General features: G+C 38.5%; 1 protein-coding gene across 4 annotated transcripts in view; it reads left to right on the top strand.

Annotated features, from left to right (window-relative positions):
* Positions 1-27,592, top strand: part of LOC150079046 (transcription initiation factor TFIID subunit 4B-like) — a 634,753-nt gene that overhangs the window by 235,004 nt on the left and 372,157 nt on the right. For 3 of the 4 annotated variants that reach the window (XM_090382247.1, XM_090382250.1, XM_090382249.1), the window contains exon 9: positions 8,620-8,742. The exons of the other annotated variant lie outside the window; for it this stretch is intronic. In XM_090382247.1, the coding sequence (XP_090238373.1) occupies positions 8,620-8,742 (123 nt within the window). The remainder of the gene's footprint in view (positions 1-8,619; positions 8,743-27,592) is intronic. 4 annotated transcript variants of the gene reach the window in all.

The following is a 27,592-nucleotide window of genomic DNA, read 5'->3' as shown; positions in this document are numbered from 1 at the left end:
GAGTTAGAAACAGCTTTTACTAAGGCAAGTGCTGCAGGACCAGATCACATATACAGCTACTCCCTGGCTTAAGTAATACTCGACTTAAGGAAATTCAACTTTACGTTAGTTTTTGCTACCCGGTGCAAACTTAAAAAATCGTGGAAACTTGTTACCTGTAGAAATAAATGGAGGTATCGTGAAAATATCGTAATGTGAACCCAATAACACATTGCCATCAATACCTTGGAAGTTGAAATTTTCGCTATATAACTAAGCTATTTATCTCTCTAAAAGGCCATTTTTATAATACAAATTGCACTACACTTTCATCGTTATCGTATGTTCCATTATAATAATCAATTTTAAATGCCTTTGTTGATATTTTTCTAAGGAATGTTTCTGGAGGTCATGACCATAAAACAATAAAAACAATTTGCACTTTCTCTTTATTGGGCTTTTCTGTTAGTGCAGTCAATTATAAATGGGTAGTAAACTCAATCTTCTTGCATTTGCATTAATACCAATAGCCGGAATTGTTTTAGTTTTTACGTTATGGTATTATGGTGAAATGTGTTCCCCTTCACTGAAATCTTCAATCATATAAAAAACATAAATAAATTTTCAGAATCTTCTCTTCATTCCTATTTACTTATTACAAGGATGAAGGATACATGCGGCCAACGGAAAGTGCATGTGGTGGTAATGCTAGGAAATCAAACAAAATTGATTAGAAATGAAGATGAAAATGATTAAGAGGTACGAAGTAAGAAAAGGTTTTGTCATCTATTGCACAGAATTAAGTCTCACTGTTTCAACAGTGAATGCTATTTTAAGGGACAGTGTGCTTATAAAAGAACACGTTAAAGGATCAACGCATTTAAGATCAACATGATACAAAACAGTGTTCAGATGTTATATCGAAGATGGAAAAGCTATTAATAATACGGATGGAAAATCAGATTCAGAAGTAAGTGCCCCCGAGTCCAATGGCCATTAAAGCAAAAGCAATAAGTATTTATGAAGATATTAAGGATAAATACGGTGACCCCCCAAGCCAAGTTTGTGGCAAGCAGTGGGTGGTTTCATAGGTTCAAGCATGTGCTGGTTTCCAGAACATTAAATTATCTGGTGAAGTTGCCAGTGCCGATGCTGCAGAGAAATTTTGTGACGTGTTGGAAAAAACCCCTTCTAAATCTCCACAGCAGTGTGCCTATCAGCTGGGGAGTTAATTTTGGCAACGATGCTTGAAAGGTAAAACTTGCTGACGTTATGCCTGTCTCCTCTCTCTTTTTGTAATTTTATTATTTTGACATTTTTGCAATTTTGTACACTTTTGTAATTTTTCCTGCGCATGAGGTAAAAAAATTGAATAAATAATTCTATTTACATGTTCATTGAACATTTTTTTTTTTTTTTTTTTTTTTTTTCCCCTTCAATCAAATTCAGCGTGCATAGTTGTGAGTGCTGCATAAAAACATTTAGGGAAATTCTAACATTTAGAGTTCTGCGGAACGTAACCCTTAGGTAAGTTGGGGAGTGGCTGTATGATATGATCAAACATCTGACACTATGCTACTGCAACAGGATCTGGAAAGGTTGAGCAGATGGGCTGAGAGGTGGCAAATGAAGTTTAACATTGACAAATGTAAAGTACTACATATGGGAAACAGCAACCCCAGAGCAACGTATCAACTCTGTAGTACTACACTGACAGTGGTAGAGAATGAAAGGGACCTGGGGGTGGTTGTGCAGGCAGATATGAAGTTTTCTGAGCAGTGCAGACGGGCTGCAAGAGTAGCTCATGGTGTATTGTCAATGATATATAGGAATTTTTCTAGCAGGGATAAGGAGGTGATTATTCCCTTGTATAAGGCAATGGTCAGGCCACACCTTGAGTACTGTATACAGGTCTGAAGGCCTCATTTCAAGAAGGATGTAGAGATGCTGGAATGAGTACAGAGAAGGGCAACAAGATTAGTGAATGGAACAAAGGGGGTGCTCGTACGAAGAAAGGCTTAACTTTTGCAAATTACAGTGTCTGGAGACTAGGCACCGGCGAGGTGATCTGATAGAGGTGTATAAAGCCTTGAATGGTTTGAGCATGTCAATGCTGATGGAACTCTTCCTCTTGCTCAGAATAATCGCCTGAGAGGGCATAAATTCAAATTGAGGAAGGACAGCTGTAGGATAGACGTGAGGAAATTTGCCTTTAGCCAGCGGGTGGTTGGTTGGTGGAACAGACTTCCATCCCTTGTGGAAGTTGATAGCCTAAATAAATTTAAGGCTCAGCTGGACAGGTATTTCGAACGAACGGAGGGGTGAAGTGGAAGGGGTTTTTTTTTTTTTTTTTTTGGCTGATGCTGCATAAGCGTGCTTTCTTGCATCATATGCCTCTACTAATGCTAATCTGTTGGCAAAATCCATGAATCAACTGCTCTATCTATATAATAGAATTTTCTAGAAGAGCAGTTTCCGGTTTCCTGGCATATGGCAATCGTTCTTGCCTCTTCTAAGCCAGGAAAAGATTTTGTACACTTTTGTAATTTTTCCTGCCCACGAGATAAAAAAATTGAATAAATAATTCTATTTACATGTTCAATGAACAACAAACTATCATCCTATTGCTGTGACTAGCTCTCTATACAAAATCCTGGAGAGAATTTGAGGGAGCAAATTTACAGTTCTCTGTACTGAACTGTAATCTCTCCAAATTACAGTTCAGCTTCCGAAGGTATAGAACCACTCTAGACCATTTAATCAGGCTTAAAACGTCCATTCAAGATGCCGTTTTAGAACGATAACACCTGGTGTTATCGTCTATAACGAAGACGCACACCTTGTGTGCTTCTTTGTTATAAACAACTTTGGTTGCATATGACAAAACGTGGAATTTTGAAATGCCTTTATAGCATCAGCCTTAGAGGTAATCTTCCAGCCTTTATTAAAAACTTTTTATCTCACCGTTCTTTCCAAGTCCGTGAAGGATTTCTTTTTTTTTTTTCCTTTTTTTTTTTTTTCTTTTTTTTATGGAAATCCCAAACATGAAAGGTATTAGAACCAATATTACTTAGTACCTTGCATGGACTGGAGGTTGCGAAGACAAAAGAAGCTATTTGATGACATTAGGCTTGAACTTCTGTAAACTGTGATTTTCAGGAAACATGTATAAAGGAAGGTTGTTCCAGAAAACTACAGTTGAATGAATAAACGAGGAAGATGAAAATTTGAATCTGTAAGTTTGAAGTTGGACAGTAAATGGATGTTGGCTGGTGGCGGCATGTGTTCAGACTGTTTTGAAAGAGAGAGCAGGAATTATAGAAGCCAATTCAAAAAAAAGTGCCCGTTAAAGTATCTGTAGAAAAGACATGCAGCAGAAACAGAACATCTATGAGACAGAGATCGGAGAGACTCAGTTCGAGATGAATCATTAATTAACCTAACTGTCCCATTCTGAATGGAAATATCTCGAAGCCTGAGAAAGGTTTTGGGGGCACCACCCCAGATGTGGGAACAATATTCCATAGTAGGGCAGATTTGCAATTTGTACAGAGTGTTTGGAAGAAAAGTAACACGTAGAGCAAAAGAGAAAACCAAGTTTTTTTGATGCAGAGGAAGCAATATTTGTAATGTGCTTGTGCCAAGAGAGATTAGAAATAAGGATAATCCCCAAAAAGATATATCATTTTGCCTAGAAATCGAATTATCACCAAATATAAGCATAGGAACAGAGGAATCCTTTTTGCAAGATATAAGACAGGACTGAGTTTTAGAAGGATTGAAATCAACTAAGTTATCTTTGCCCCACTGGAGATCGGCATTTAAGGAATTAGTAGCTGATATTCGAGAAGTTGAAGCTGATTGAGTAGGGTGAGGTTTCTCAAACTGGAAAGTGGAATGCAATGTGCCATCATCAGCAAAACTATGGATAGGGTTTCTGGTCAATGGAAGAAGGTCATTAATATACAAGAGGAAAGGAATGGGGGAAAGAACTGAACCTTGGGGAACACCAGCATTAGTGGAGAAGTTAGAAGATAGAGAGCCATCTACCCTCAACCTCAGTGAGCGGTCAGAGAGAAAACTGGATAACCAATTACAAAAAACAGTTGGAAAACCATAAGATGGAAGCTTGTTTAGAAGACCTTTTTGGTCTTCTAAACAAGCTTCTAATCGTGTTTGAAAACCTTTAAGATGTCAAGAGTAACTGCTTGTGTTTCACCAAACTTTTCCATTGAATTTGCGCATAAATGGGTAACATAAGCCAGAATATCACCGGTGGATCGACACTGACAGAATCATATTGGCGATTTGTTGATCAGAAGGAAGGTTTCTAGATAGTTTAAGAGTTGCCAGTTAACTGATTTCTCCATTACTTTAGAAAGAATAGAAGTAATTGGATGGGAGGAGTTTGTCACTCTTTTTTGGAACTGGCTGGATATGAGCAAATTTACAACAGAAGGAAAAACACCTTTGGAATAAGAAAGTGAAAAAAAAAGCAGCAAAAAATAGGAATAAATTCAGAAGCACAGTTTTGAGAACAATTGGAGAAATATCATCAGGACTTCGAGCTTTCTTAGCATCAAGATAGGTCAAAATCCTTCTGACATCCTTTTGACGGAAGACCACAGGAAGCATTGAATGGAATAGTCTTTGGAAATGTTGGGAGGTGTTTTTCCATTTAATACATGAGTTGTAAGAAAAATGGAATGCTAGCAGGTCAGCTTTATTCTTGGCTGAATTGACAATAGAACCATCTGGTTTTGATAGAGGTGGGAGCAGAGATGGGCAAAAGTTGCTGCCAATAGCTTTGGCAAGAAACCAGAATGCTCGGCTACCATTAGGGCAAAAGGAAAGTTTTCTACTCTTACCCTGTTTAAAATCTAGTTTGGACTGATTAATAACTGCTTTACAATTGTTGTGTGCCCTGGTGTAGGCAGAAAATGAAACTGAAGAATTGGAAAGAAGCAATTATGATATGCAACATTGTTTTCTCAAACAGCCTTAGCACATTTATTGGAAAACCGATGATTAGATAAAGGATGAGATTTTAAGGTTGAGTGTGGAATAAAGGATTCCATTTCTGCAAGATTAATTTCATTGACTCGATCTGAGCAGACTTTGACATCAGGGGTTTTGAAACAGTAATCTGACTAAGGAAAAGAAGAAAAGAAATCTTGCAGGTCATCCCATTCTGCACTCTTGTAATGCCAAACGACGCGAGGTTGGGAATAGCCATGAGATAAAAGCTCCATTGGAAAAGAGACAATCACCAATTTTTGATCTGAGATGCCTAATGGACCACTCACTTCGACCGTGTACTTATAAGGGTTGTTTGTGAGGAAAATATCAAGGGATTTAGCTGTATTCTTAGGATTGTCAGGTATTCTGGTAGGTAAATGAACAATCTGTGGAAGAATATACAATGATAACCCTGTTTAATTTAAAACAATAAAATATACAATGGCAGAAGCTTTCAAGACTGACAAGTCTCTTTTTCAACTGATAATATGATTTGAATACAACGGATAAGTGCAATGAGTTGAGAGTGAGGCACTTTATTCATTTCCTATTGTTGTTGCATGTCTGTGCAACAACAATAGGAAATTTTTTTTTTACTCCAGCGTTAAAATGGTTGTCTCTAGGATGGGGTGCAGATATGTGCCTTTGCAGCGGTTTATGGCCTTTGGATTGCTTAATATATTAAGTGACTCTAGCCGTAGGTGGTGGCGAAAGTGTCATGAGTGATCTACTATTTCAAATTCACGTTTGGGATCGTGGTTGGTGGCCCAAAAATGTTCCGCGAATGCGGATTGGTCAGTTTCGGCAAGCTGGATTGCTCTGTCATGCTTCAAGATCGTAATGCGATCTTGAAGACTTCTTGATGTCTCTCCTATGTAGCAGCTCCCACATTCTCTACAAGTGATGCGATATATTACATTGCTGCGTAAGAGATGTGTGACAGGGGTCTTCACACTGGAGACAAGTGAACATAGGTTTCTTCAAGGTAACTGTACGCATTTGATGTTGTAATTTCTAAGAATTTTTGAGATCTGTCCTGACACACCTGGATAATAGGGAATGTAGGCGGACAGTATAGTCTTGGTTCGGTGGTCTTGGGTGGGATGTGAGTTCTTGTGCCTGTAATAGGCACCTGTTTAGCACCTGAGATGGATAACCACATTTGGTTAGGTCCGCCTTCACACTGGAAATCTCGTTACATCTAATTGCATCAGTGCTGGAATGGCTCCAAGCCCTGGAGAATAGGGTGTGGGCAGTGCTGTTGAGATGACTAGGTGCATGGCCGGATCTGTAGTTAGCAAATTGTCCGCATCATATGGGGTTTGCGGTATACCGAAGTCTCTATACGTGGGCCTGCGCGATGCACTAGGACATCCAGGAACGGGAGCGCATCGTTGACCTCTAACTCCATAGTAAACTGGATGAAATTAGACAGGGAGTTGAGGTATTCCAGTAATGCTGTTTCAGAGCCACGTGGTATTACAGTAAAAATATCATCAACATATCTGCGCCATGTTGTAATAGGTACAGGTGGGTTCAGGTGTATCTGCTCCTCTAAATATTCCATGGCGATGTAGGAACTAACAGGGGCACCCATAGCAGTGCCATGCACCTGCTGGTAGACTGAATCCTCAAAGGTGAAGATGCTGCTTGATAAGCATAGGTTGAGGGCGGTGCAGATGTCATCAGTGGATAGTGATGTTCTGGATTTGAGGCTTAAGTCGTTCTCGAGGAGCCTTCTGTCGCAGTGCACGGCCTGTTGGACGGGAATTGAAGTGAATAAAGAAACCACATCAAATGATGCCATGACGTTGTTGTCAGGGATTGAAAGGTCCTTAATGAGGTGATGAATTTGCTGCTATTTTTGACGGTGTGTGTGGTATTTCCTACAAGAGGTGAGAGGAGGTGCACAATAGGCTTGGATAGTTCATACTTTGGGGCATTGCAGCACGACACTATGGGTCTGAGGGGAATACCCGGTTTGTGGATCTTTGGCAATCCATAGAATTGCGGTAGTTGGCAGCCAGTAGCATGTAGAAGACGCTGAGTTGTAGTCGAGATTTTCTTATCTTTAAACCATGTGTGGAGGAGTTTATAGACATGTGTCTCTAGACGTTTCAAGACCTTAATGGGTGGATCAGACAGAGGTTCATATACGTCTGGGTCTAGTAGTAGGGCCAGGGCTTTCTCTCGGTACGTTGACCGGTCTAATGCAACGGTCCGGTGCACTTTATCAGCAGGAAGTACGACGATGGTGTTATCTTTTCTTATAGATGATAGGGCGGCATGTTGACGATGGTTAAGGTTTGAGTAAGTTTGCCGAGTGCTGCGGAGGATTGCGGAAGTCCTGAAACGGATCTCGTTGGCAGTTTCTTCGGGAAGGTTGGTAATACTGGCTTCTATACCCATGGCGAGCTATAATGAATTAAAATGTATAATCGATTTTAACTGCTCCCAGAGCAGTTATCACATATAACTTCACTATCTTTGGTAGGTGCAATATGGCCTAATTTCTGGCCCTTGTGCTAGAAATTCCCATAACAACAATTGTCAATAAATTTTTGCTCGATTCATGGCTGTTCCGGGAAATGAAAGTTCTGACCTTACTGCTAAACCATGAACCCACTCTCACACAACATCCTCAAGCCTGTCATTTGCAAAGCATGCTATGACAACCTTCACAGATCTGGAAAAGTAACACCAACAATAAACTTTACCAATGAAACAAGATCCAAGCTGTGGCTTTCTCGCTTCCCATGAAACAGAAGAAAGTGGTATTGGCAAGACTGAGAATTGGACACATGCATCATCATACAGATCTCTTCCTATTATTGGGAGAAAACCTACCTCAATGCTCATCCTGTCACAAACAACTTACGGTCCGTCGTTTTCTGGTTGATTGTCCCTTACATTCAACCATCTGGTCAAACACTTTTCAGTCACTCTCCATGTTGACGACTCACATTATTTATCTCACTTCTTAGGAAATGAAACAAATATAGAAGAACTTGTAGTGTATTTAAAATGTATTAGCTTGTACAGGAGCATATAATTTAACGTCTAATGATATGCTGCTTGTAAATAAACTATGAACAGTCAAAATTTGGCCTCAGTAGCCCTTGTCATTTTACCCAATACCAACAACAACTCTGAAAAGTCTTCAAATGACACGTAACATCCTTTTTGAAAGCTGCTTTTAATTTTGTGTTACTGTTACACTTTTTCCCAGATTAAAACAAAGTTTGGTTCTTATTCACTACATGCCAGTTGTTATTATTTCTAGTGAGTTGTTGAACATGTATTTAAAATTTTCAATTACACCCAATTTGAAGATCCAAAGTCTGCCTCCTAATTTGATGATTGCACTTCATTATGGAACAAAAATTATTCATTCATAGGCTCATCCTTATTGTACATGTCCTTGAAAAATACACTCATTTTTACATTTTATATATCTTAACCTGAAGACAGTTTCTCCTCATGCCTGTATGTCAAGGATTTAAAATCTGCATTCATTCTGCTAATAATTTTTCCCTTGTTTTGATATAATGTTCATGTTCATAATTGCTCTCATAAGTAAATGGCTATGCAATTTTGATTTTCATCTTAATATGTGTATAGGTTTCACAAACAAAATCTAATTCTCAGCAGACAGCACCAGTAAAAGTCATGGCACCACTAGCAACACAGCGTGTGCTACCAGGAGCAGCTCAAAATGTTTTGACACAGCAGTGTGTTGTTACTGTAAGCTTTCTTTTCTTTTTTAAATATAGTTTATTATATCACCTTGTAATTTCATCTTGATTGTAATTAAAATGATTTAATGTTCGTATAGATGTTTTCTTTTGAAAATATATGTTAAAATCTTTTGAGTACAATTTGATACTAATTTGTTCAAACTGCACTTATACTCATCACCTTGTATGAGTTGCAAAAATTTAATTTTTTCCCTCCTTTTTTTTTTTTTTTCTTTCTCTTATTTATTTTATTTTTTTTTTTGTTGTTGTTTTTATTCTTTGCTGCTGCTATTTTTTCCGAATGGTAGAATATACTTAATATAATAAGAATATTATATTAAGTATATTATTAAGATAAAAATTTACTTAATGTATTTTTTTGTATATATATATATATATATATATATATACTATGGTTACTCGTCTGTGCTATGATTAAAATACCTAGAATCTAATAGCTTTTTTTTTTAGCGTACAAAACAGATTCTGGTTTAACAGATCCACATGTATGGATCTGTTAAACCAGAATACTCATGTGCCAAAGCAGAAAGACATACTTCAGCTTTACTTACACCATTTTATATGTGTTTTTTTTTTCTGATCTGAAAGAGGCACATTAATAAACACAGTAACACAATGGCACCACATTCTCCACGATAAACATAATGCATGTTTGTAAGTAAATCTTTTTATTCAAACTTCATAGAAACATTTCAGATCAGACTATAAATGTCCCTTGCAAAACATAAGTGCAATACCGAAGGAATGCTTTTGGGGTCTGCATTAAATGCAACTTTGTTTACCCCCAAAATTAATAGTAATAAAAACCACCTGCTTCTATTTATTTCACATTCTCTCTGCTTCGTCTTTCAGCATATTCAGCCCAGATATGCTGAAAGCACAAAACTTGAGAATAGTTTAAGAACTACAGCGTGTTATCAATATAATTATCAAATCCACCATTTTAAATGAGATTCAATTTTAAACTCAGAAAACAGTATGTCCATATTTTTTCAGAACAGAGAAACATAGTTTCTCTCTATGTTGAACAGAGAAACTCTGTTTCTCTGTTCTGAAACAAACTTTATGATCTAATATTGCACAACTAAGATTATTTCCAGTGAGAATTGCTGAGGTTGCCAAATAAAAGTATAAAATGCTGATTGGGCTCATATTGAAGTTCCACTTGCATGTCAACTGCAAGGAAATGGAATTCTTGAAATGGAACACTTCCCTGTAATGCAATTAACTTAGAATTTATTAAAATTTTGACACATAATCAAATAAGCTAAGAAATCAAAACCATACTTTTTGGTCTCTCCCATGAGACCTTCAACTTTAGTGGAAAACATAAAAACAGTTAACTCATAAGCCTTCAGTCCTTTTATTACAGCTACACTACTAGGAGAGGTAGGAATTAGTATATCTGCTGAACTGGATTCTTTCATGACAGCCAATCTTGCTGGTTTTCAATTTCCAGAGGTTTGCAGGGAAATGTTCAGGTAGTTGTACCTGCCTGCCTGCCTGCCTGCCTGATTGTGCATGTGTGACAGGAGAATGGCAGTTGAAGAGCACAGAAAGCAAGGGGGAGGAGAATGTTCTTCCCATACATATTGTTATTCCATGGACTCTGCTGGATGTTCCAGGTTTCCTTAACCTTGTATGAGGCACATTGTATAAGGACTACACGGATTTAATTTTAGGAGGAAAAAATATTGGATGGAATATTCATAACAGTGGGTAAAACTTATTTATTTTACCTTAAAGTAAGGTACAGGTTATTTTACCCTTAAATAAGGTTAAGAAAGACACCCACACACGTTACCTGTTGTTGCTGTACATCCTCAATTCTGACATGGCACTTACAGTATGTATGCACTGGTGGTGATCCCAAAGTATTGCTTATTGAACTGGAAAGCATGACATCAAATGCAGTATCCTGGACCTGTTTGGTGGGCAGGATAGCCCTGAGAATTTGCTTCAGATTTTTGTTGCTTGTGAAGAACATCTGGACTTTGGATCTTTTAATTATCCTGGAGATTGTTTCTCCTATTCCAGGGCAATAGAGAAAGATAAAGGAAGGTTTCTTCTGTTCACCTCCTAACCAAGAAAGTGGGGGAAGTTAGGATTTCTTTGTAGTGTAACAAATAATTTTGAGGTAGAATTCTTTCATTAATAGTTGTGCATGCTGTAGAAGGTTTTTGATGCAGTCCAGTTTGGTTGCTAATTCCTCAGGGTTGAAGTTCTGTAGTATCAGTCCTGTTGCTAGGCCAGCCTTGAGGCTGTGTTTTGGGGGGGGGGGGGAATTGGGAAGGAAGTTTAATACTAGTGCTGTGTCAGTAGGTTTACTGACACAGCACTACACTGGTGGTGATGCCATTTTCATCACAACACATCTAAGGAGAATAAGGTGCTGTTTTAAGGAAATTCATTTGGACCTCATATTCTTCTTTGTGTTGTAGGGATGGAACTCTTGGTAAAACCCATTGCTGTAGTTCTGTACAAGGAAGATGGCATCAACAAACCAGACTCACAGTTTAGCTGTGATAGGGCTTGAGATACCAGGTCTTGACACAGACTTCAGCCAGAAATTGGGGGTTGAGAGTTATGGGATCCTCATGTTTTCTGCTTTCTTCTGAAGATTGAATTTCTCCTCAAGCTGATGAGCTCAAGGATGTCATCTCTGTTTAGACATTTAAGATAATCACTTTGTGTGCATTTGGGGAGGCATCAGTCTTGGGAATCTGTGAAAGGAATATTGGCAAGCTTGACTCAACATCAACTTGTCCATTATCTCTGATATGCCCTTGTCATATGGGGGAATTTGAGTCGGCCAAGAAAGTCTCTAGAATCTTTTAGAGGGTTGGATAAGCCGACCGGGATAACCAGGTGGGTAAAGTGCCTGCCTGGCAACCCAAAGGTCGCAGGTTCGAATCCTGCCTCGGGCTTGGATCAGAGTAAAATGTAAAAACTTTGGGAGGTGCATTATGGCCACAGAACCCAATGCGCCAACAACTAACAAAAAAAAAAAAGGGGGGGGGTTGGATAATTTTGGATAGGAGAGTTTCTTGTCAAATGGCAAGGGCCTCTTCTGGAAGCCCTGGTTTATTGGTCAGTTAGTTGGTTATTAGTTTTATGATGCGTGGTTTATCGACTTGCACGCTGCTGAAAATAGTGAGGTGGTGGGGACCAGAATTATTGATATGCTTGTGAATGTTTTTATCTATCTTGTTGGCAGAGAGAAGGGCTTACAAGGCTTTCTTAATTCTTTTCCTTTCTCTTCCTCCTGGGTTTTCTATACAATCAGTTTTTTGTTAAGAAAGATGTCTCCTCCACCTTTTCTGCTTTGCCACCATCACTCTTCATTCTGCTTTTCCTTGCACTCCTTAGCCTACAGTACCTCTCAGTAAACACGTAAAAATTAAAGGGCAATATCTAGATCTCAGATCGAGACTGTACCAGCATAGTTGTAATAAAAGAAATGTGAGTTGACTGTTTCTGTTGTTTGCCACAGTTAAAGATTTCAAGGAAGAATTTTAAATATGTGATTTTATGTTTTTTTATCATATTTGTTTAGGTTTAAAATTTTTATAAATTCTTAAGTTAGTTATAATATAATTTTAAGTTTTTTTTTTTTTTTTTTTCTCACCAACCATATGTTGAAATGACAAAATAAAACGAAAGCCAAAAGAAAACTTTATAATTAAGCTTACAATAAATTACTATTTACAGTGGATATAAAACAATTAAATATCATGAAATACAATAAAATATACCAGGTTAAAAGCAATAAAATATCTGTAAAACAAATGAAGTATCATAAAATACAATAAAATATACCAGGTTAAAATAACTGAAGCTTTCGAAGGCTCCACCTTCTTTCTCAACAGTACGCTTTTTTACTTTACAGTGCAACTTTAAATAAACGTGATTTGATGGCATTTGCACTGTTCTCATGCGTGTCGGAACTGGAAGTGGCTCGGGAGTGTGTCAGCTGGAATCGTTCATCCCCTCTAAGGATCACTGCCTCAAAGAGGGGATGGATATGCATACCCCTGTCTCTATTAATATTGTTCTCAATGGAACTAATCCGCAAGCTCTCGATCCACTTGCGGTCCCAAAACCTATGCGCCCGGTCAATGATAACTGCTTCTCCCAAAAGTGTTCGGCCATGGCGGATTTTCCATAGTCCGCATTCCTTATCGCCTTTGTGTGCTCCCTCAGACGATCCTTGAGACGCCGCTTTGTTTCCCCCACATAACATTCCCCACAATCCGGGCACTTAATGCTATAAATGACCCCACTTGTATTTTCGTTTGAAATGGGGTTCTTTCACCTGTGACACAACTGTGTGCAGCTTCGACCTGGAAGCTGCACACAGCGCGTCTGGTAGTTTCGTAAAACCTGAGCTATACGCTCGGTTAAACCCGGATAATAGGGAATGTATGCGGTGGTTATCGGCGTAAAAGACTCACCTCTCCTCTGTTCTCCTCTAATATATTTCTCTATGATCCTCAAAAGATGCATAATTTCATTTTCTTCTATACGCTGCTCTCTTATAAAGTGTACAAAATCCTTGCTGTCCTTGACACTAAACTCGGAAAGTCCTACTAACGTTGACAACAATTTGACCAGGAAACCGGATAGTGCATATGTGGGACTGCCTATAAACGAAACTATGGGCCTGAGTGGAACACCCACTTTATGAATTTTGGGCAGGCCATAGAATCTCGGTATTTGGCTTCCCGTTACATGTAACGACCAATACTGTTCCTTAGAAATCTTATTAGTCTTTAACCAGCCCCGTACCATTCTATTAACCTGACATTCTAGGTTCAGCAATGGATTTTTGTGAATAATCTTATAAGTTGCTCGATCATTCAACAAGTCTAAAGCTTTGTCTAAATATACCTCCTTATCCAGAACCCCGTTACCCTGCCTTTATCCGCTGATAGGACCACAATACTATCACCTTGCTCGAGACTCTTAAGTGCTAAGTGCTCTTAAGTACTTGACTTAAAATGACTGTCGTCTTTACCCGAATTTTGTTAGCCACGTCCTCAGATAACTTGTTTACCGCTCTCTCTATGCCCATCACTATCTCTGCAATGGGCGGCTTATAACAATGGAAAATTCTAAGAAAATAAATACTTAAATCTTTGTAGAGTTGCACTTTCATTTCTTAAAGGACCACAAATTACTCTCAGATTTTTTGTGGTATTTACCATCTCACATCTACATTGATTGAATTTCTCTGTTTTGTAGTCAAACAAATTAGCACTGATAACCTGTATCAACTGATCAACTATGAAATAATAGGCATATCTTTACAGGAAACCAATTTAACAGCTGAGGTGTCTTCCTCAATTAAAAATTACACCCCTTACAGATAAGATAGAGTTCCAACACACACAGCCCATAGAGGTGTTGACGTTTTAGTGAAATCTAGAATTCTCTGAAAACTTCTGTCTGTACTTCCTTAGAAGCAGTTGCATGTGCATTACACTGACTATTACATTTACCCTTGACTCTGTATATCTCTAACTGCTCACATCTGCCACACCCAGGGTCCTGAGCTGGATATCATCATTCTTCTCGTTCTTGGTGATTCCTCTCTCTCTCTCTCTCTCTCTCTCTCTCTCTCTCTCACAGTTTGCTCAGTCTATTCCAAGTCTTAAACACTTCAATCAGATCTCTTTGTAGGTACCTAGTCTTGAGATATTGCAATTTGCAGAACCGAAGCCTCTCTTAATAAGAGAACTTTCTGTTTTGGAAATTGTACTAATTGCTCTTCTATGTACCCATTTCATCAGCTCTACATCCTTCCTAAAATGAGGCATTCAGACCTGTGTTATGCAGTACCTTGCATTTAGTATTAGTATTAATACCTTGCATTTAGTATTAGTATTAATAGTGGAAAATGATGCAAGAAAGCAAGTTTTTATAGCATCAGCCAAAGAGGGAAAAAATAAATAATAACGATAAGTTTAACGACATTTGTCAGTCTTAAATTTCAGTTGCCATTTTCAGCCCATGTGCCTGATTTTACTAGATCTTGTTGCAGCATACTTTCATTTCATTACTGTCATTAATAACCACCGTGCCAACTTTTGTGTCATCTGCAAACTAGACATTGAGCTTCATATATCCTCATCAGTATCATTGATAAATACAGAAAACAACAATGGCCCAGCATTGAACCTTAGTGTCAATAGTGGAACTCCACTAATGTCATTAGTTCACAAATAGTAGTGTCCATTGATAACCGCTCTGTCTAACCCAACTCAACCATTCCTTAATGTCATTCCAATTTGTGATTGTGTACTCTTTTATATCCAACAGTATCAAAAGCTTTTCCTGAAATTGAAGTATATAATATCAAAATTATTTAACATCCATTTAAATCTCACTTCATCAAAGTATCCAATCAAATTGGCCAGACAAGATCTCTTAACAGATCCATGCTCTGACCAAGTATAACTGCACTCCTGTCTAGATGGTCCTGCATTATTTCTTTAACCAGTGACTCCATTATTTTCCCTGGAACAGAAGGTAAGCTAACAGGTATAAAGGGTGAGTACAGGTCTGTACTCACGTCACCCTTTGTTCCCCGTTTGTGAATTGGGGATACATTTAGATATCTACAGTCTACAGGGACCTCGCACTTAATCTTAAGATGCTTGCATAATTATGGCTGATGGCTTGCTTACCTCCTTTGCTGCCTCGCTTAATATAATTGCATAGATCCCATTCTATACCAGATGCTGTTTTTATGTTTATTGTCAAAAATTTCTCTTACACTTTTCTCTCAGTTTTCACAAATTCGTTTACCTCCTGTTAGAGGAGTTTGATAAAGGTCTGACATCCCTTCCCCTCTAAAGAATTTGTTATCTGTGAATGTAGATGCAAATTACTTATTTGGCCCCTCAGCAACCTGAGCAGGATCATCTGTCGATATTAAGTGAATCAATGTGATTCTATCCCCTACCTTCTACTGTTAATATAAGTAAAGAAGGCTTCTGCTTTTCTTGGTATTCTTTGCCAGAGACTCGTAATATGCCTTGACTTGCCTAACCTCCTTTGTGACGATTGCAGACTAGTTTATATCTATCATAGGCTTCTGTATCATTATTTATATGCGTTCATCATCTCTGCCTCTTGTCTCAGGAGTAGCTTTTATGCTTATTTCCCTGAATACTTCTCATTTAGAATTTGTTTGTAACAAGATTAGTTGGTCCTGCTGTATAGAATTTAAAAACTGTCTGGGACCATTCTAGTCTCCTTTCCAAAATCAAAAACTCTTCCCATTACCCTTGATGATAATTACATCTTTAAGTAAATTCCACATCAGTACAATGTGATCACTGCCACATAGTGGTTTTATATATGCAGATTCTTTAAATGACGAATCTCTGCTGATAATCAGATCAAGAGTACTGCCCTCTTGCTTCTCTAAAACACTGCATAGAAAACACTCCACTAAATCCATGAAAATCTGGCTAGTGTGATTGACCAACCCACAATTTCCAGTCAGTATCTGGAAAGTTGAAATCCCTCATAAGACATTCTGATATATGGTTCTCTCAATTTCTCTGTACAGTTATTTGTTATACTTATCACAGTCGTTTGACATTTAACACACTCCTACCCTCATTTTTATTTTCTCAGTAGACTGACACTAGACTGAATATTGCACTGGCCACCCATGTCACCTGGATGCACTGTCTTAGATTTTGTGTGTTTATTAACCAAGAGCTACCCCCCCCCCTTCCTGGCCTGTCTGTCCAGGAAGGTGGGGTTGCATACATTGTACTCCCGATATTCAAATTCTGCATCCCTTATATCTGATTGACACCACGTCTCTGGTATCCCCACAGTGTGCTGCATTTTTGAAGACTTGACCAGCACCTTCATAAAATTTATTTACTATGCTCCTACCATTGGTCCCCTCGACACGGGCACCGTACGTGGCGAGGGGACCTCCAGGTGATGCTGCTGGTCCTCCAGATTAGCATCACTGGGATCTAACACCCACAGTCTAGGTTCCAAGCTAGCATCAGTGGAATCCGGTATGTTTGCCGTGCACTGCAACCCGTGGAAATTTGTAAAGGGGGGATCCTAGTGGTTGAGGGGGGGCCTAGCTTCTTTACACCAATTTGGCCCCCTGTTTCGACAAAATGGATGGTCCTGGATGGCCTGTCTGGGATCAATCGGTTAGTGGGATCCCCTGCAATGGTCAGCCGTATCAGTGCCATGCCCCAACCCTTATGGTCCGAGGGACATGATTTGGGTTGGCAGCGGTGCGGGTATGGTATCTGGGTAGCCTTGGAATCCCACTGCCAGATGCATTTATTGTATGCCGGGTAGTGGGCATCCCTTTGAGCTCTGTGGTGGGTGGGGAGCCCAGGCACTGAAGAAATACAAAAAATACTATGAATCCTTCTTCAGCTCAGTTAACCTCCAAGGTTCTTGGCTTCAAGCACAATCTTCCTCCATTCCTTTCTGTCCTTCACTCGACCTGTTCCAGTCTGTTGTTCCAAGCTCCTCTAGATCCTGCTGCATGTTGTCCTTCCATCATTGATGGGGCATCCTCTTGGTCTTTTACCTGTTGGTATATATTGGTATGCTTGTTTGGTTACACTGGAATCTTCCATTCTTTCAATATGTCCTAACCATCTACGTCGCATCGCCTTCATTTCATAAATAATCAGTGGGGATTTATAACTTCATTAGAGTTCTATATTATGTCTCCTTCTCCATTCTTCTGTTTGATTGTCTTTGAAAGTCCAAATATCTTTCTAAATATTTTGTTTTCAAATCGTTGTGACATATTGTTATCATGGAGAGTTGTGTTCCAGGTTTCTGGATAAGTCTATTTTAAGTCTATGGATAAGTCTGTTTTAAGTCTATGTGATAAAATTTTAGACAACAGAAGTTGCAGAATTTAAAAATATACTCTATTTCCTGCCTGGATTCTAACCTCAACTTCTATGTGGTATTATTTTTGTTATTTATCATTGAACCTAGGTATTTGAATGAGGTTACATTTTTAAAGTTCAAATTATTAATTATAAAATTTGTCTTGGTTGTTATCACTTCTTGCGACTTTTAAATATTCAATTTTTTCTTGGTTAGTTTGGAGTCCAATTTTTCCAGCAGCTGTTCTTGATTTTTTAAACGTATTTTTTACATTTTCCGGATTGTCGTTAACTAGATCTATGTCATCTGCAAATCCTAGGATCATTGTTCTATCTGTATCCTCTTTGTTTATTTCCCTGATATATTTTTCTAAAGCAAGATTAAAAAGGATTGGTCAAAGGGCATCACCCTGTCATTTTTTTTTTTTTTGTAGTTGTTGGCACATCGGCTTCTGTGGCCATAATGCACCTCCCAAGGTTCTTGCAGTACTTTGATCCAAGCCCGAGGCAGGATTCGAACCCTTGACCTTTGGGTTGCCAGGCAGGCACTTTGCCTACCTGGCTAGCCCGGTTGGTGCACCCTGTCGTAAACCTGCTGTAATATTGAATACTTCTGATTTGGTTCCATTAGAAAGAATAATACCCCTATTACTATGTGCATCTTTATCAGTTTTATCAATTTTATGTGGAATACCAAAATCTTTTAGAATATTCCACAAGCTTTCTCTATGGATACAATCGTAGACTTTTTTAAAATCGATAAAAAGGTTATGTACTGGTTGATTGTATTCCCATTTCTTTTCCAAAATTTGTCTTAATATAAAGATTTGGTCTATCTATGGTAGATCTATTCCTTCGGAATCCTGCTTGGTATTTGCCTATGATATCTTCAGCAAATGGGGTAATTCTTTTTAGTAGGATGTTTTATAGAATTTTGTAGCATGAGGAGAGTAGTGATATTCCTCAGTAGTTATGGCATTCTTGTATATCTCCTTTTTTATAAATTAGTAGTATTAGTTGAGTCCTTCCATTCCGCTGGTACTTCTTTCTTTTCCCATATTAATATGATTAATTCAGAGGCAATTCCATCCAAGCCTGGAGCTTTATTATTTTTTAACAGTTCAGTTTTTTTTTTTTTTTTTTTTTTTTGTTTTTGGAGCATTTAGCAACTAAGGCCATATTGCTCCGGGGATATGCAGTGGTCATTCCCTGACCTTTCCGCATCCTCCGTATTTAGTGGTCACGGGCTAAAACCCCAGTCTAATCAAGAAGCGTGTGCTATGCACTGCTGCTCCTGCCCACCTGGCTACGGAGATGCATGTTTTCTTGGATTTCTTCCAAAGTAGGTATAGGTGTTTCTACATCAAAAGTACAGGAACTCCCCAACTTACGTAAGGATTGAGTTCCGTGGAACTCAATGGAATGAAGGTGATGCAACTTAGATGGTTAGGACATATTGTAAGTTGGAATTTCCTCCATGCTTGTGTAGAACTCGCAACTGCTTGCTGAATTGATTGAATCAAAAAAGAAATGTTTGACAAATATATAAATAGAATTATTTATTGTATTTATTCAATTTTTTATCTCATGTGCAGGAAAAATTACAAAAGCGTGCAATTTAAAAAAATTTAAAAATTATAAAATTACACAAAAAGAGAGGAGACAGGCATAATGTCAGTAAGTTTTACCTCTCAAGCATCATTTCCAGAATTGACATCTTCAGCTGATAAGTATGCTGCTGCGGAGGCTGAGGGCAGTGGTGATTTAGAAAGGGTCAGCCACTCGACCTTACGAAAGAACATATTAATGGATGACTGGACGGTGGTTTTTTTCTTTTCATCGTAGATTTCTTTGTAGCAAACAAACATATCATTCACCCCTCTGCTAACTTTTAAGAATCGTTCGCTGTCAGGATCCATCTTCTCAAATTTTGCAATTGCCTATGCAATTTCATGAAATGCCATTGCCATCTTTACCCCAGGGGCTCACATCTGGTGGGTATGGGCTTGGCAAACCCAGGGTCCTGAGCTGGATATCATCATCCTTCTCTTTCTTGGTGATTCCTCTCTCTCTCTCTCTCTCTCTTCCTTGCATCATATGGCTAATAAAAATAATAAAAAATAATAATAATCTCTCTGGTGATGAAGTGTCCCAGCTCCTCATTTGGTTCATCTTGAGCTTCGTCAGTATTTTCTTCTTTCACTATCGCTGCCTGCAAGTCAATAAGTTCTTCGTTAGATAATTCCTTCTCTTCTTCCTCTATTAACTCCTCCACGGCTTTGGCATCAATCCAACTGAAGTAGCTCTGCAACCTTTACAATCTTATCTGTAACCTCTTCATACGTTTCGTCTTTTTCAACTCCTTCAAAACCTTTTACGTGCCGTGGGCATATTTTCTTCCGCGCGCCATTTAAACAACTTTTAGTAATTTCCGCCGAGGCCTTATTAATGTTTAAGATGGCATTATAAATATTGTAAGATTTCCAAAAGTCTCTTAATATAAAATTTTCTCATCATCTACTGCAGACAATGCCTGTGCAAATTTTGTGCGTAAATAGTATGCTTTTAAATAGAAAGCTTTTGAAATAACACTCTGATCCATAAGTTGGATGAGTGAAGTCGTGTTTGGCATTATAAATATGACTCTCACTTTCAAATTTAAATCGTCCAAATGCGTAAGATGTCCAGGTGCATTGTCTAATAGAAGCAAAATCTTGAAAGGAATTTCGTTGTCTTTACAATATTTTTCAACCTCGGGAATGAAGCAGCATTTAAACCAATTGTCAAAGAGAGATCTTGTTATCCATGCTCTCTGGTTCGATCGGAAATGGCTTTATTGGTGCCCTTGAATGCATGAGGATTTCCAGAATGGTACACAAGCAGTGGTTTTAATCTGTAATCTCTGGCTGCATTAGCCCTAAGCAAGAGCATGGCCCTATCTTTTGATGCCTTGAAACCTGGCATTGTATTTTCCTCTTTGGCAATGTATGTTCGATCCGGCATTTTTTTCACATCACAATTTCTCTGCAGCTGCAGAATCAGCACTGGCGACTTCACTGCATACTTTAAACGTTGTGGAAACCAGCACGATGCTTGAATCTATTAAACTGCCCATTGCTTGCCATGAACTTGGGTTGGAGTTCGTCATACTTATCCTTAATATCTTTATAAAATACTTGTTGCTTTTGCTTGAATGGTCATTAGACTCAGGGGCACTCGCTTCTGAATCTGATTTTCCCTCCATGTTATTAATAGCTTTTCCATCTTCGATATAACACCTGAACGCGGTTTTGTGATCACTGTTGATCTTAAATGTGTTCATCCGTTAACGTGTTCTTTTATACCTGCACTGTCCCTTAAAATAGTATTCACTGTTGAAGCAGCAAGACCTAATTCTGTGCAATAGATGACAAACTTTGTTCTGCTTCGTTCTTGTTAATTGTTTTCATCTTCATCTTCATTTATAAATCAATTTTGTTTCGTTTCCTGGCACTACCATCACTTGCATTTTTCATTGGTCGCTTTTTCCTTCACCATTGTAATAGGTAAATAGGAATGAAGAGAAGTTTCTGAAAATTTGTTTTTTATATGATTGAGATTTCAGCGAAGGGGAACACATTTCACCATAATAGCATAAAAACCCACACAATTGCAGTTTTCGGGATTATTGCAAATGCAAAATAAGATCAAGTTTACTACCCTTTTATAATGGGATGTACTAACAGAAAAGCCCAATAAACCGGAAAGTGCTAGATAGTGCAATTTTTAGAGAGAGATAAATAGCTTAGTAAATATAGCAAAATTTTCAACTTCCAAGGACTTGGAACGAATTACAAAAAAAAAAAAAAAACTAACAATGTATTATTGGGTTCACATTATGAGATTTTCATTGATATCTCCATTTATTCCTACGCAATGCAAAATACATTTCCACGATTGTTTTAAGTTTGCACCGGCCGGTAAAGTCAAATTTCCATAAGGGAGTTCCTGTATATAAATGGCTCTGCTCAAAGGTTAAAGTTGGTGTTTCACAATTTAGCAATTGACTAAAGTATTCTCTCCATCTTTCAGCAATTGTGCCTTCAGTAGATAGTATCTGGTTCTTTTTGACCTTGATTATAGTAGTCGGCATTTGTGTTCCTGATTTTTGTTTTTTTACTGCTTGATAGAATTTCCTTTGATTATTTGAAGCGTGTTGATTTTTAATTTCCTTCAATTGTTCTTGTTGAACTTGTCTTTTTTGTTGTCTAATTAGCTTCCTAGTTTCCTTATAACTGTCTGTATCTTTGTTCAGCTTCGTTGTCTAATGGATTTTGAAGCCAATTTAGTCTGTCACCTTTCTTTTTATTCACAGCTTGTTCACATATTGTTAAACCAGTTATTTTTCTGCTTTCTTTGGATTCCAACGATATTTTCCACTGTTTCTTGGATGCTACTTTTAATGTAATGCCAATGTTTTTCTACGTCTTGGCCCATACCATTTCCTTGGGCATTAAGTTTTGTTCTATTTCACTTATGTAAGTCTTTTTAACTTCTGTTAAATTTAGTTTATTTATATTAAATCTCTTTTGTTTCATACTTCTTTTGAAAAATGCCTTATTTAACTTTATTTTTCAAAAAGGCTGCTGTTAGGAAATAGTCAGTATCACACTCTGCTCCACTATAGCTTCTTATGGACTGAATATTATTTCTGTGTCTTCTATTGATTAGGATGTGATCTATTTGGTTAAAAGTTAGCCCATCTTGTGATTTACAGGTTTGTTTATATATGTTCTTTCTCATGAACGTACTACAAAGTATCACATTTTTTGAGATTGCCAAATTTATAAGTCTGAATCCATTTCCATTTGAGGTTTCACATTGGCTTTGTTTCCTATAGTTGGTCTGAAAATATCTTCTTTTCCGATGTTTGCATTAAAATCCCCAAGGAGTACAATATTATATTTTTTTGGGGAGTGTCTTCAATCTTTTTTCTAGACCCTCATAGAATTCATCTGTGAATCCTGATAAACTTAATTCTTAAGTTTATTTAATTTAATTCATAGTTTAATTAAATAAACTATGAAATTAAATAAACTATGAAATTAAATAAACATAGTTAATTAAATAAACTATGAATCTTAATAAAGTTAATTCTTCAGGGCCTCAACCCAGCCTCTGAAGTATAGTAAGCCTGTCTGCAAATACAGATGGAAGAAGATAGCACTATTGCTACAAAGAAACAGCAAACTGAAATACCATCAGGACCTGTCCCAAAGTTTTTAATTCTTCACTCAACCAGCAAGAAACCTATTGGAAAAATGTCACCCTTTTTTTTATATAGAAAGGATTAGAGGGGGTTAGCAGGTTTGCCTAAATCAGTTAAGAGGCTCTGTTTTGGGGACCTCTTAATTGAAACAAAAAAAAATGATAGGCAATCTGAGCTGCTACTCTAAGCAACATCAATCGGAGAAATACCGATAACAGTGGCACCACATAGAACACTCAACTCAAGAGGAGTCATTTCAGAGTGGGGCCTTCTTGAGATTACTATGGAGGAAATCTGCTCTGAACTGAAATCACAGGGAGTGATTGCCGTTAAGAGAATTAATGCACATAGGGATGGGAAACTTGTTCCCACCAGGAACATCCTAATTTTTAACTCACTGACATCTCCTAATGAGATTAAAGCTGACTACATCAACTGTCCGGTACGTCCATATGTTCCTAATCCGTTATGATATTTTAGGTGCCAGAAATATGGACATTCTCAAATGGCCTGCCATAGAGTCCTTGCATACCAGAGACGAAAAGAAGAAAAAGAAATTTAATGGCTGAAGGTGGAGCTGAACATATCATATCAGAAGGCAAGGAAAACAGTTAAATCTATAAATATCATCAAACCCACCTACACCCAGAAGGTAGCAGGGAGACATTCCGTCGGAACTCAGGCATACATGACCATTCCTACAAAAGAATCATTCAGTCCCATTCCACGTTATCTCTTAAGCTCACAAAAACCTGCACAGAAAAATCAATCAGTTGCCACTCCTATATCAGTACCTCCTAATGCTCCACCAGTAACAAAAGCAATTGCCAAAGAAAAGACGAAGAAATTTGAAGTACTTTCTAGTACCCAAGAAAATATAACATCGAGGAGCAAATACAAGATAATTCTGTGTAGGATATTCCAATGATATCCTACACAGGACAGTGTCCATGCTTCCCCAAAAAAAGATAAATATCCAAGATTGACAAAAGTAAGCCCTCAGAAGCTGTTTGATGGACCCACCAAGCCAAAATAGTGGTAAATTCCTACAATGGAACTGTCGTGGATTCCGGCAAAACAATGATGAAATCAAGTCCTTCCTGCAAAAGCATTAGCCAGTTTGCTTTTGCTTGCAGGAGTCATACTTGAAGACAAATGAAAACCCTTCCCTTCGTAATACTACTATCGTTCGAAACGACAGAACTAAGGACAGACCTCCTTGTGGGGGATATTGCTATTCTTCTGGGCAACCATACCCCAATTCAGCCTATTCTGCTCTCCACCAACATAGAAGCGGTAGCAGTTTGCATTACGGTAGAGTTTTTACTAACAGTTAGTTTGGTTTATTTGTCACCTGAGGCCGACATCTCCCATCAAGACCTTAATGATCTCATTGTGCAACTGCCTACTCTTATATTACTCTTGGGTGATTTCAATGGACATATCACCCTTTGGAGTAATGCTGACGTTAATGGAAGGGGGCATGTCATAGAGTATATACTCACTGACAATGACCTTCTTTTTTCCACATGCCTACCTGTAGGTTTTCTGCTATTGATCTGTCTGTATGCACCCCCCCTCCCTCCCATCTCTCCTTCCTTTACTTGTTTGGGAGGTAGAGGAGAACCTTTAGGGAAGCGATCACTTCCCCTTGATAACCAACCCACTTAATGGGAGGCCATGCCCACCTTTTAGGTTACCGCGAAGGACCTTTTAACATCAGTACAGTCAGTCAGCAGCCTATCGATGATGAAGTTGCGTACATCACAGAAAGCATTGTCTATGCTACAACTACAATTCCAAAAACATCTACCTGGTTTCCACCATTTCCAAAACCTTGATGGTATGCTGAATGCACAGCAGCAAAAAAAAACACAAAACAAAACTTGGGGAATATTCCAACAATATCCTACCACAGCCAATCTTTTAGTTTTCCAACATGCACACTCCAAAGCATGACATACACATCGTCAAAGCCAAAAGGAATCGTGGATCTGCTTTACCTCCACTGTTTCCCAGTTCACCAGCAGTAAAACTGTCTGGGACAAAATACAGAAAATGAAGGGTAAATATACATTGCACTCTTCAACGGTCATGGAATATAATGGATGCGTTATTGCAGACCAAACGACAGTAGCTAATACTCTTAGCTTTAGCATTAGTTAGGCATATGATGCAAGAAAGCAAGCTTATACAGCATCAACTAGAAAAAAAAAAAAAAATCTTCCGATTTCACCCATCATCCAGTCATTCCAAATGTTTGTCTGGTTCAGCCTTAAATTTATTTAAGCTATCAACTTCTACAACAGATTGAAGTCTGTTCCATCAATCAATTACCCGCTGGTTAAACAAACTTCTGCACATCGATTCTACAACTATCTTTCCTTAATTTGAATCTGTGCCTCCTCAGGTTCTTAATCTGAGCAAGCGGAAATATCCCATCAGCATTGAGCCTACTCAAACCATTCAAAACCTTATATACCTAAGTCAGATCACCTTGCAGGTGCCTAGTCTCCAGATGCTGCGACTTGCAGAATTTAAGCCTCTCTTGGTAAGCGCACCCCATTGTTCCTCTCAACAATGATGTTGCCTTTCTCTGTACTCGTTCTAACAACTCTAAATCGCCGACCAGGGTAGCTGGGTGGGTAAAGTGCCTGCCTGCCTGGCAACCCAAACGTCATGGTTTCGATTCCCACCTCGGCATTGGATCAGAGTAGAAATGCAAAAACTTTGGGAGGTGCATTATGGCCAAAGAAGCCGATGCGCCAACGACTAACGAAAAAAACTCTACATCCTTCCTAAAATGGCGACTCCATACCCGTACGCAATAATCAAGGTGTGGCTCGACCATTGCCTTATACAAAGGGATAATCATCTCCTTGTATGCTAGCGAAATTCCTGTATATCATTGACAAAACTCCATGACTTGCTCTAGGAGCCTGTCTGCACTGCTCAGAGAACTTCATATCTGACTGCATAATTACCCCCAAGTCTTTTTCATTCTTCACCTTCCTGAGTGTAGTACAACACAGTTGCTATGTTTCTCTTGGGTTACTGCTTGGATTATGCAGTACTTTGCATTTGTCATTGCTAAACTTCAGTTGCCACTTCTCAGCCCATCTGCCTAACTTTTCTAGATCCTTTTGCCATAACATACTATCTTTACTGTCATTAACAAGGGCGCCTCCGTAGCCAGGTGGGAAGGAGCAGCAGTGCGTAGCACATGCTTCTTGATTAGATCGGGGTTCGAGCCCGTCACCACCAAATACGGAGTATGCGGAAAGGTCAAGGAATGACCACCGCATATCCCGGAGCAATATGGCCTTAGTTGCTAATGCTCCTAAAAACCAAATAACAAAAAACAAAACAGTCATTAACAATCTTTGTATCATCTGTGAACTTTGACATTAAGCCAGATAAACCTTCATTGATATCAATGATAAATAAACACACAACAATGGGCTTGCCCACTCTATTTCTCTGCACAATTGTTCGTTGTACTTATCAGAGTCATTAGTCCTAAAACACACTCCTGCTGTCATTTTCCCTTTCCCAGTGTTCAGATAAAACTGACTCAACATTGCACTGTCCACCCATGTCAGCTGGATGCACTGCTTAGATTTTGTGTTCTTAACTAACAGCATGACCCCCTCCACCCTTTCTATCCTACCTGTCCTTTCTGTTCACATTGTGCTCCCCAAATCCAATCCTGCATTCCTTATCTGTTTGTGACATCACATCTCTGGTATCCCAACAATATCCGCCTTCGATGTCTTCACCAGCTCCTCAAATTCATCAAATTTATTTACTATACTCCAAGCATTAGTGTACATGCAAGTATATACATACACGTATTCTTACTCTTAGTTATACTAACACAGACCAGACCGTGTATTTCCTTGCTCCATGATAACTTGAAATTGTCTGCAATTCTGCCTAGACACGATAGGAGGGAGTATATGATGAGAGCCTTATCAATCAATTTAGCCCTGGAGAGATTGTGCAAGGCTCAAGGGGTAGAATTTTTCTCAGCTTGGTCTGTGCTTGTTAACAGGAGAGACTGCTTCTACAGGGATGGGATACACTTAAATAGAAAGGGTGAAAGAATATTTGCTGATGCTATCGAGGCAGTGTTAGGTGGGTCGGAAAACTGCTAGATTTGGGGGATACATGGACTAATAGATTAACAGTAGCCACTGCCAGAGGTGAAAGTGATTCTTGCACTGCTTCTATTGGAATGAGCAGAGCCTGGAAAACAAGATGCTTTGGATTTCAAAGACTGCTGGGAGTCATTGTGGTACAAGTAAACACATGGGTTGTGTTATGGTAGCTAAGAATAGGAACAGGTGCATGTATACTTGCATGTACACCAATGCTAGGAGTTAAGTTAATAAATTTGATGAATTTGAGGTGTTGGTCAAAACATCAAAGGCTGATATTGTTGGGATATCAGAGACGTGGTGTCACACAGATATAAGAAATGCAGAACTGGAATTTGGGGAGTACAATGTGTATGGGCAGGATAGACAGGATAGGAAGGCAGGAGGGGTTATGCTATTATTTAAGAAACACATAAAATCCAAGGAGGTACAGCCAGTTAACATTGCTGGACAATGCAGTGTCGAGTCAGTTTGGTGTGACATAAGCACTGGGAAATCAAAATTGAGAGTAGGAGTGTGTTATAGGCCTAA

The sequence above is a fragment of the Mastigoproctus giganteus genome, chromosome 10 (assembly GCF_048544385.1).
Source record: "Mastigoproctus giganteus isolate SK-2022 chromosome 10, ASM4854438v1, whole genome shotgun sequence".
Classification (NCBI taxonomy): Eukaryota; Metazoa; Arthropoda; class Arachnida; order Uropygi; family Thelyphonidae; genus Mastigoproctus; species Mastigoproctus giganteus.
Note: the sequence above shows the minus strand (reverse complement) of the source record. Positions and strands in the feature narration are given on the sequence as shown.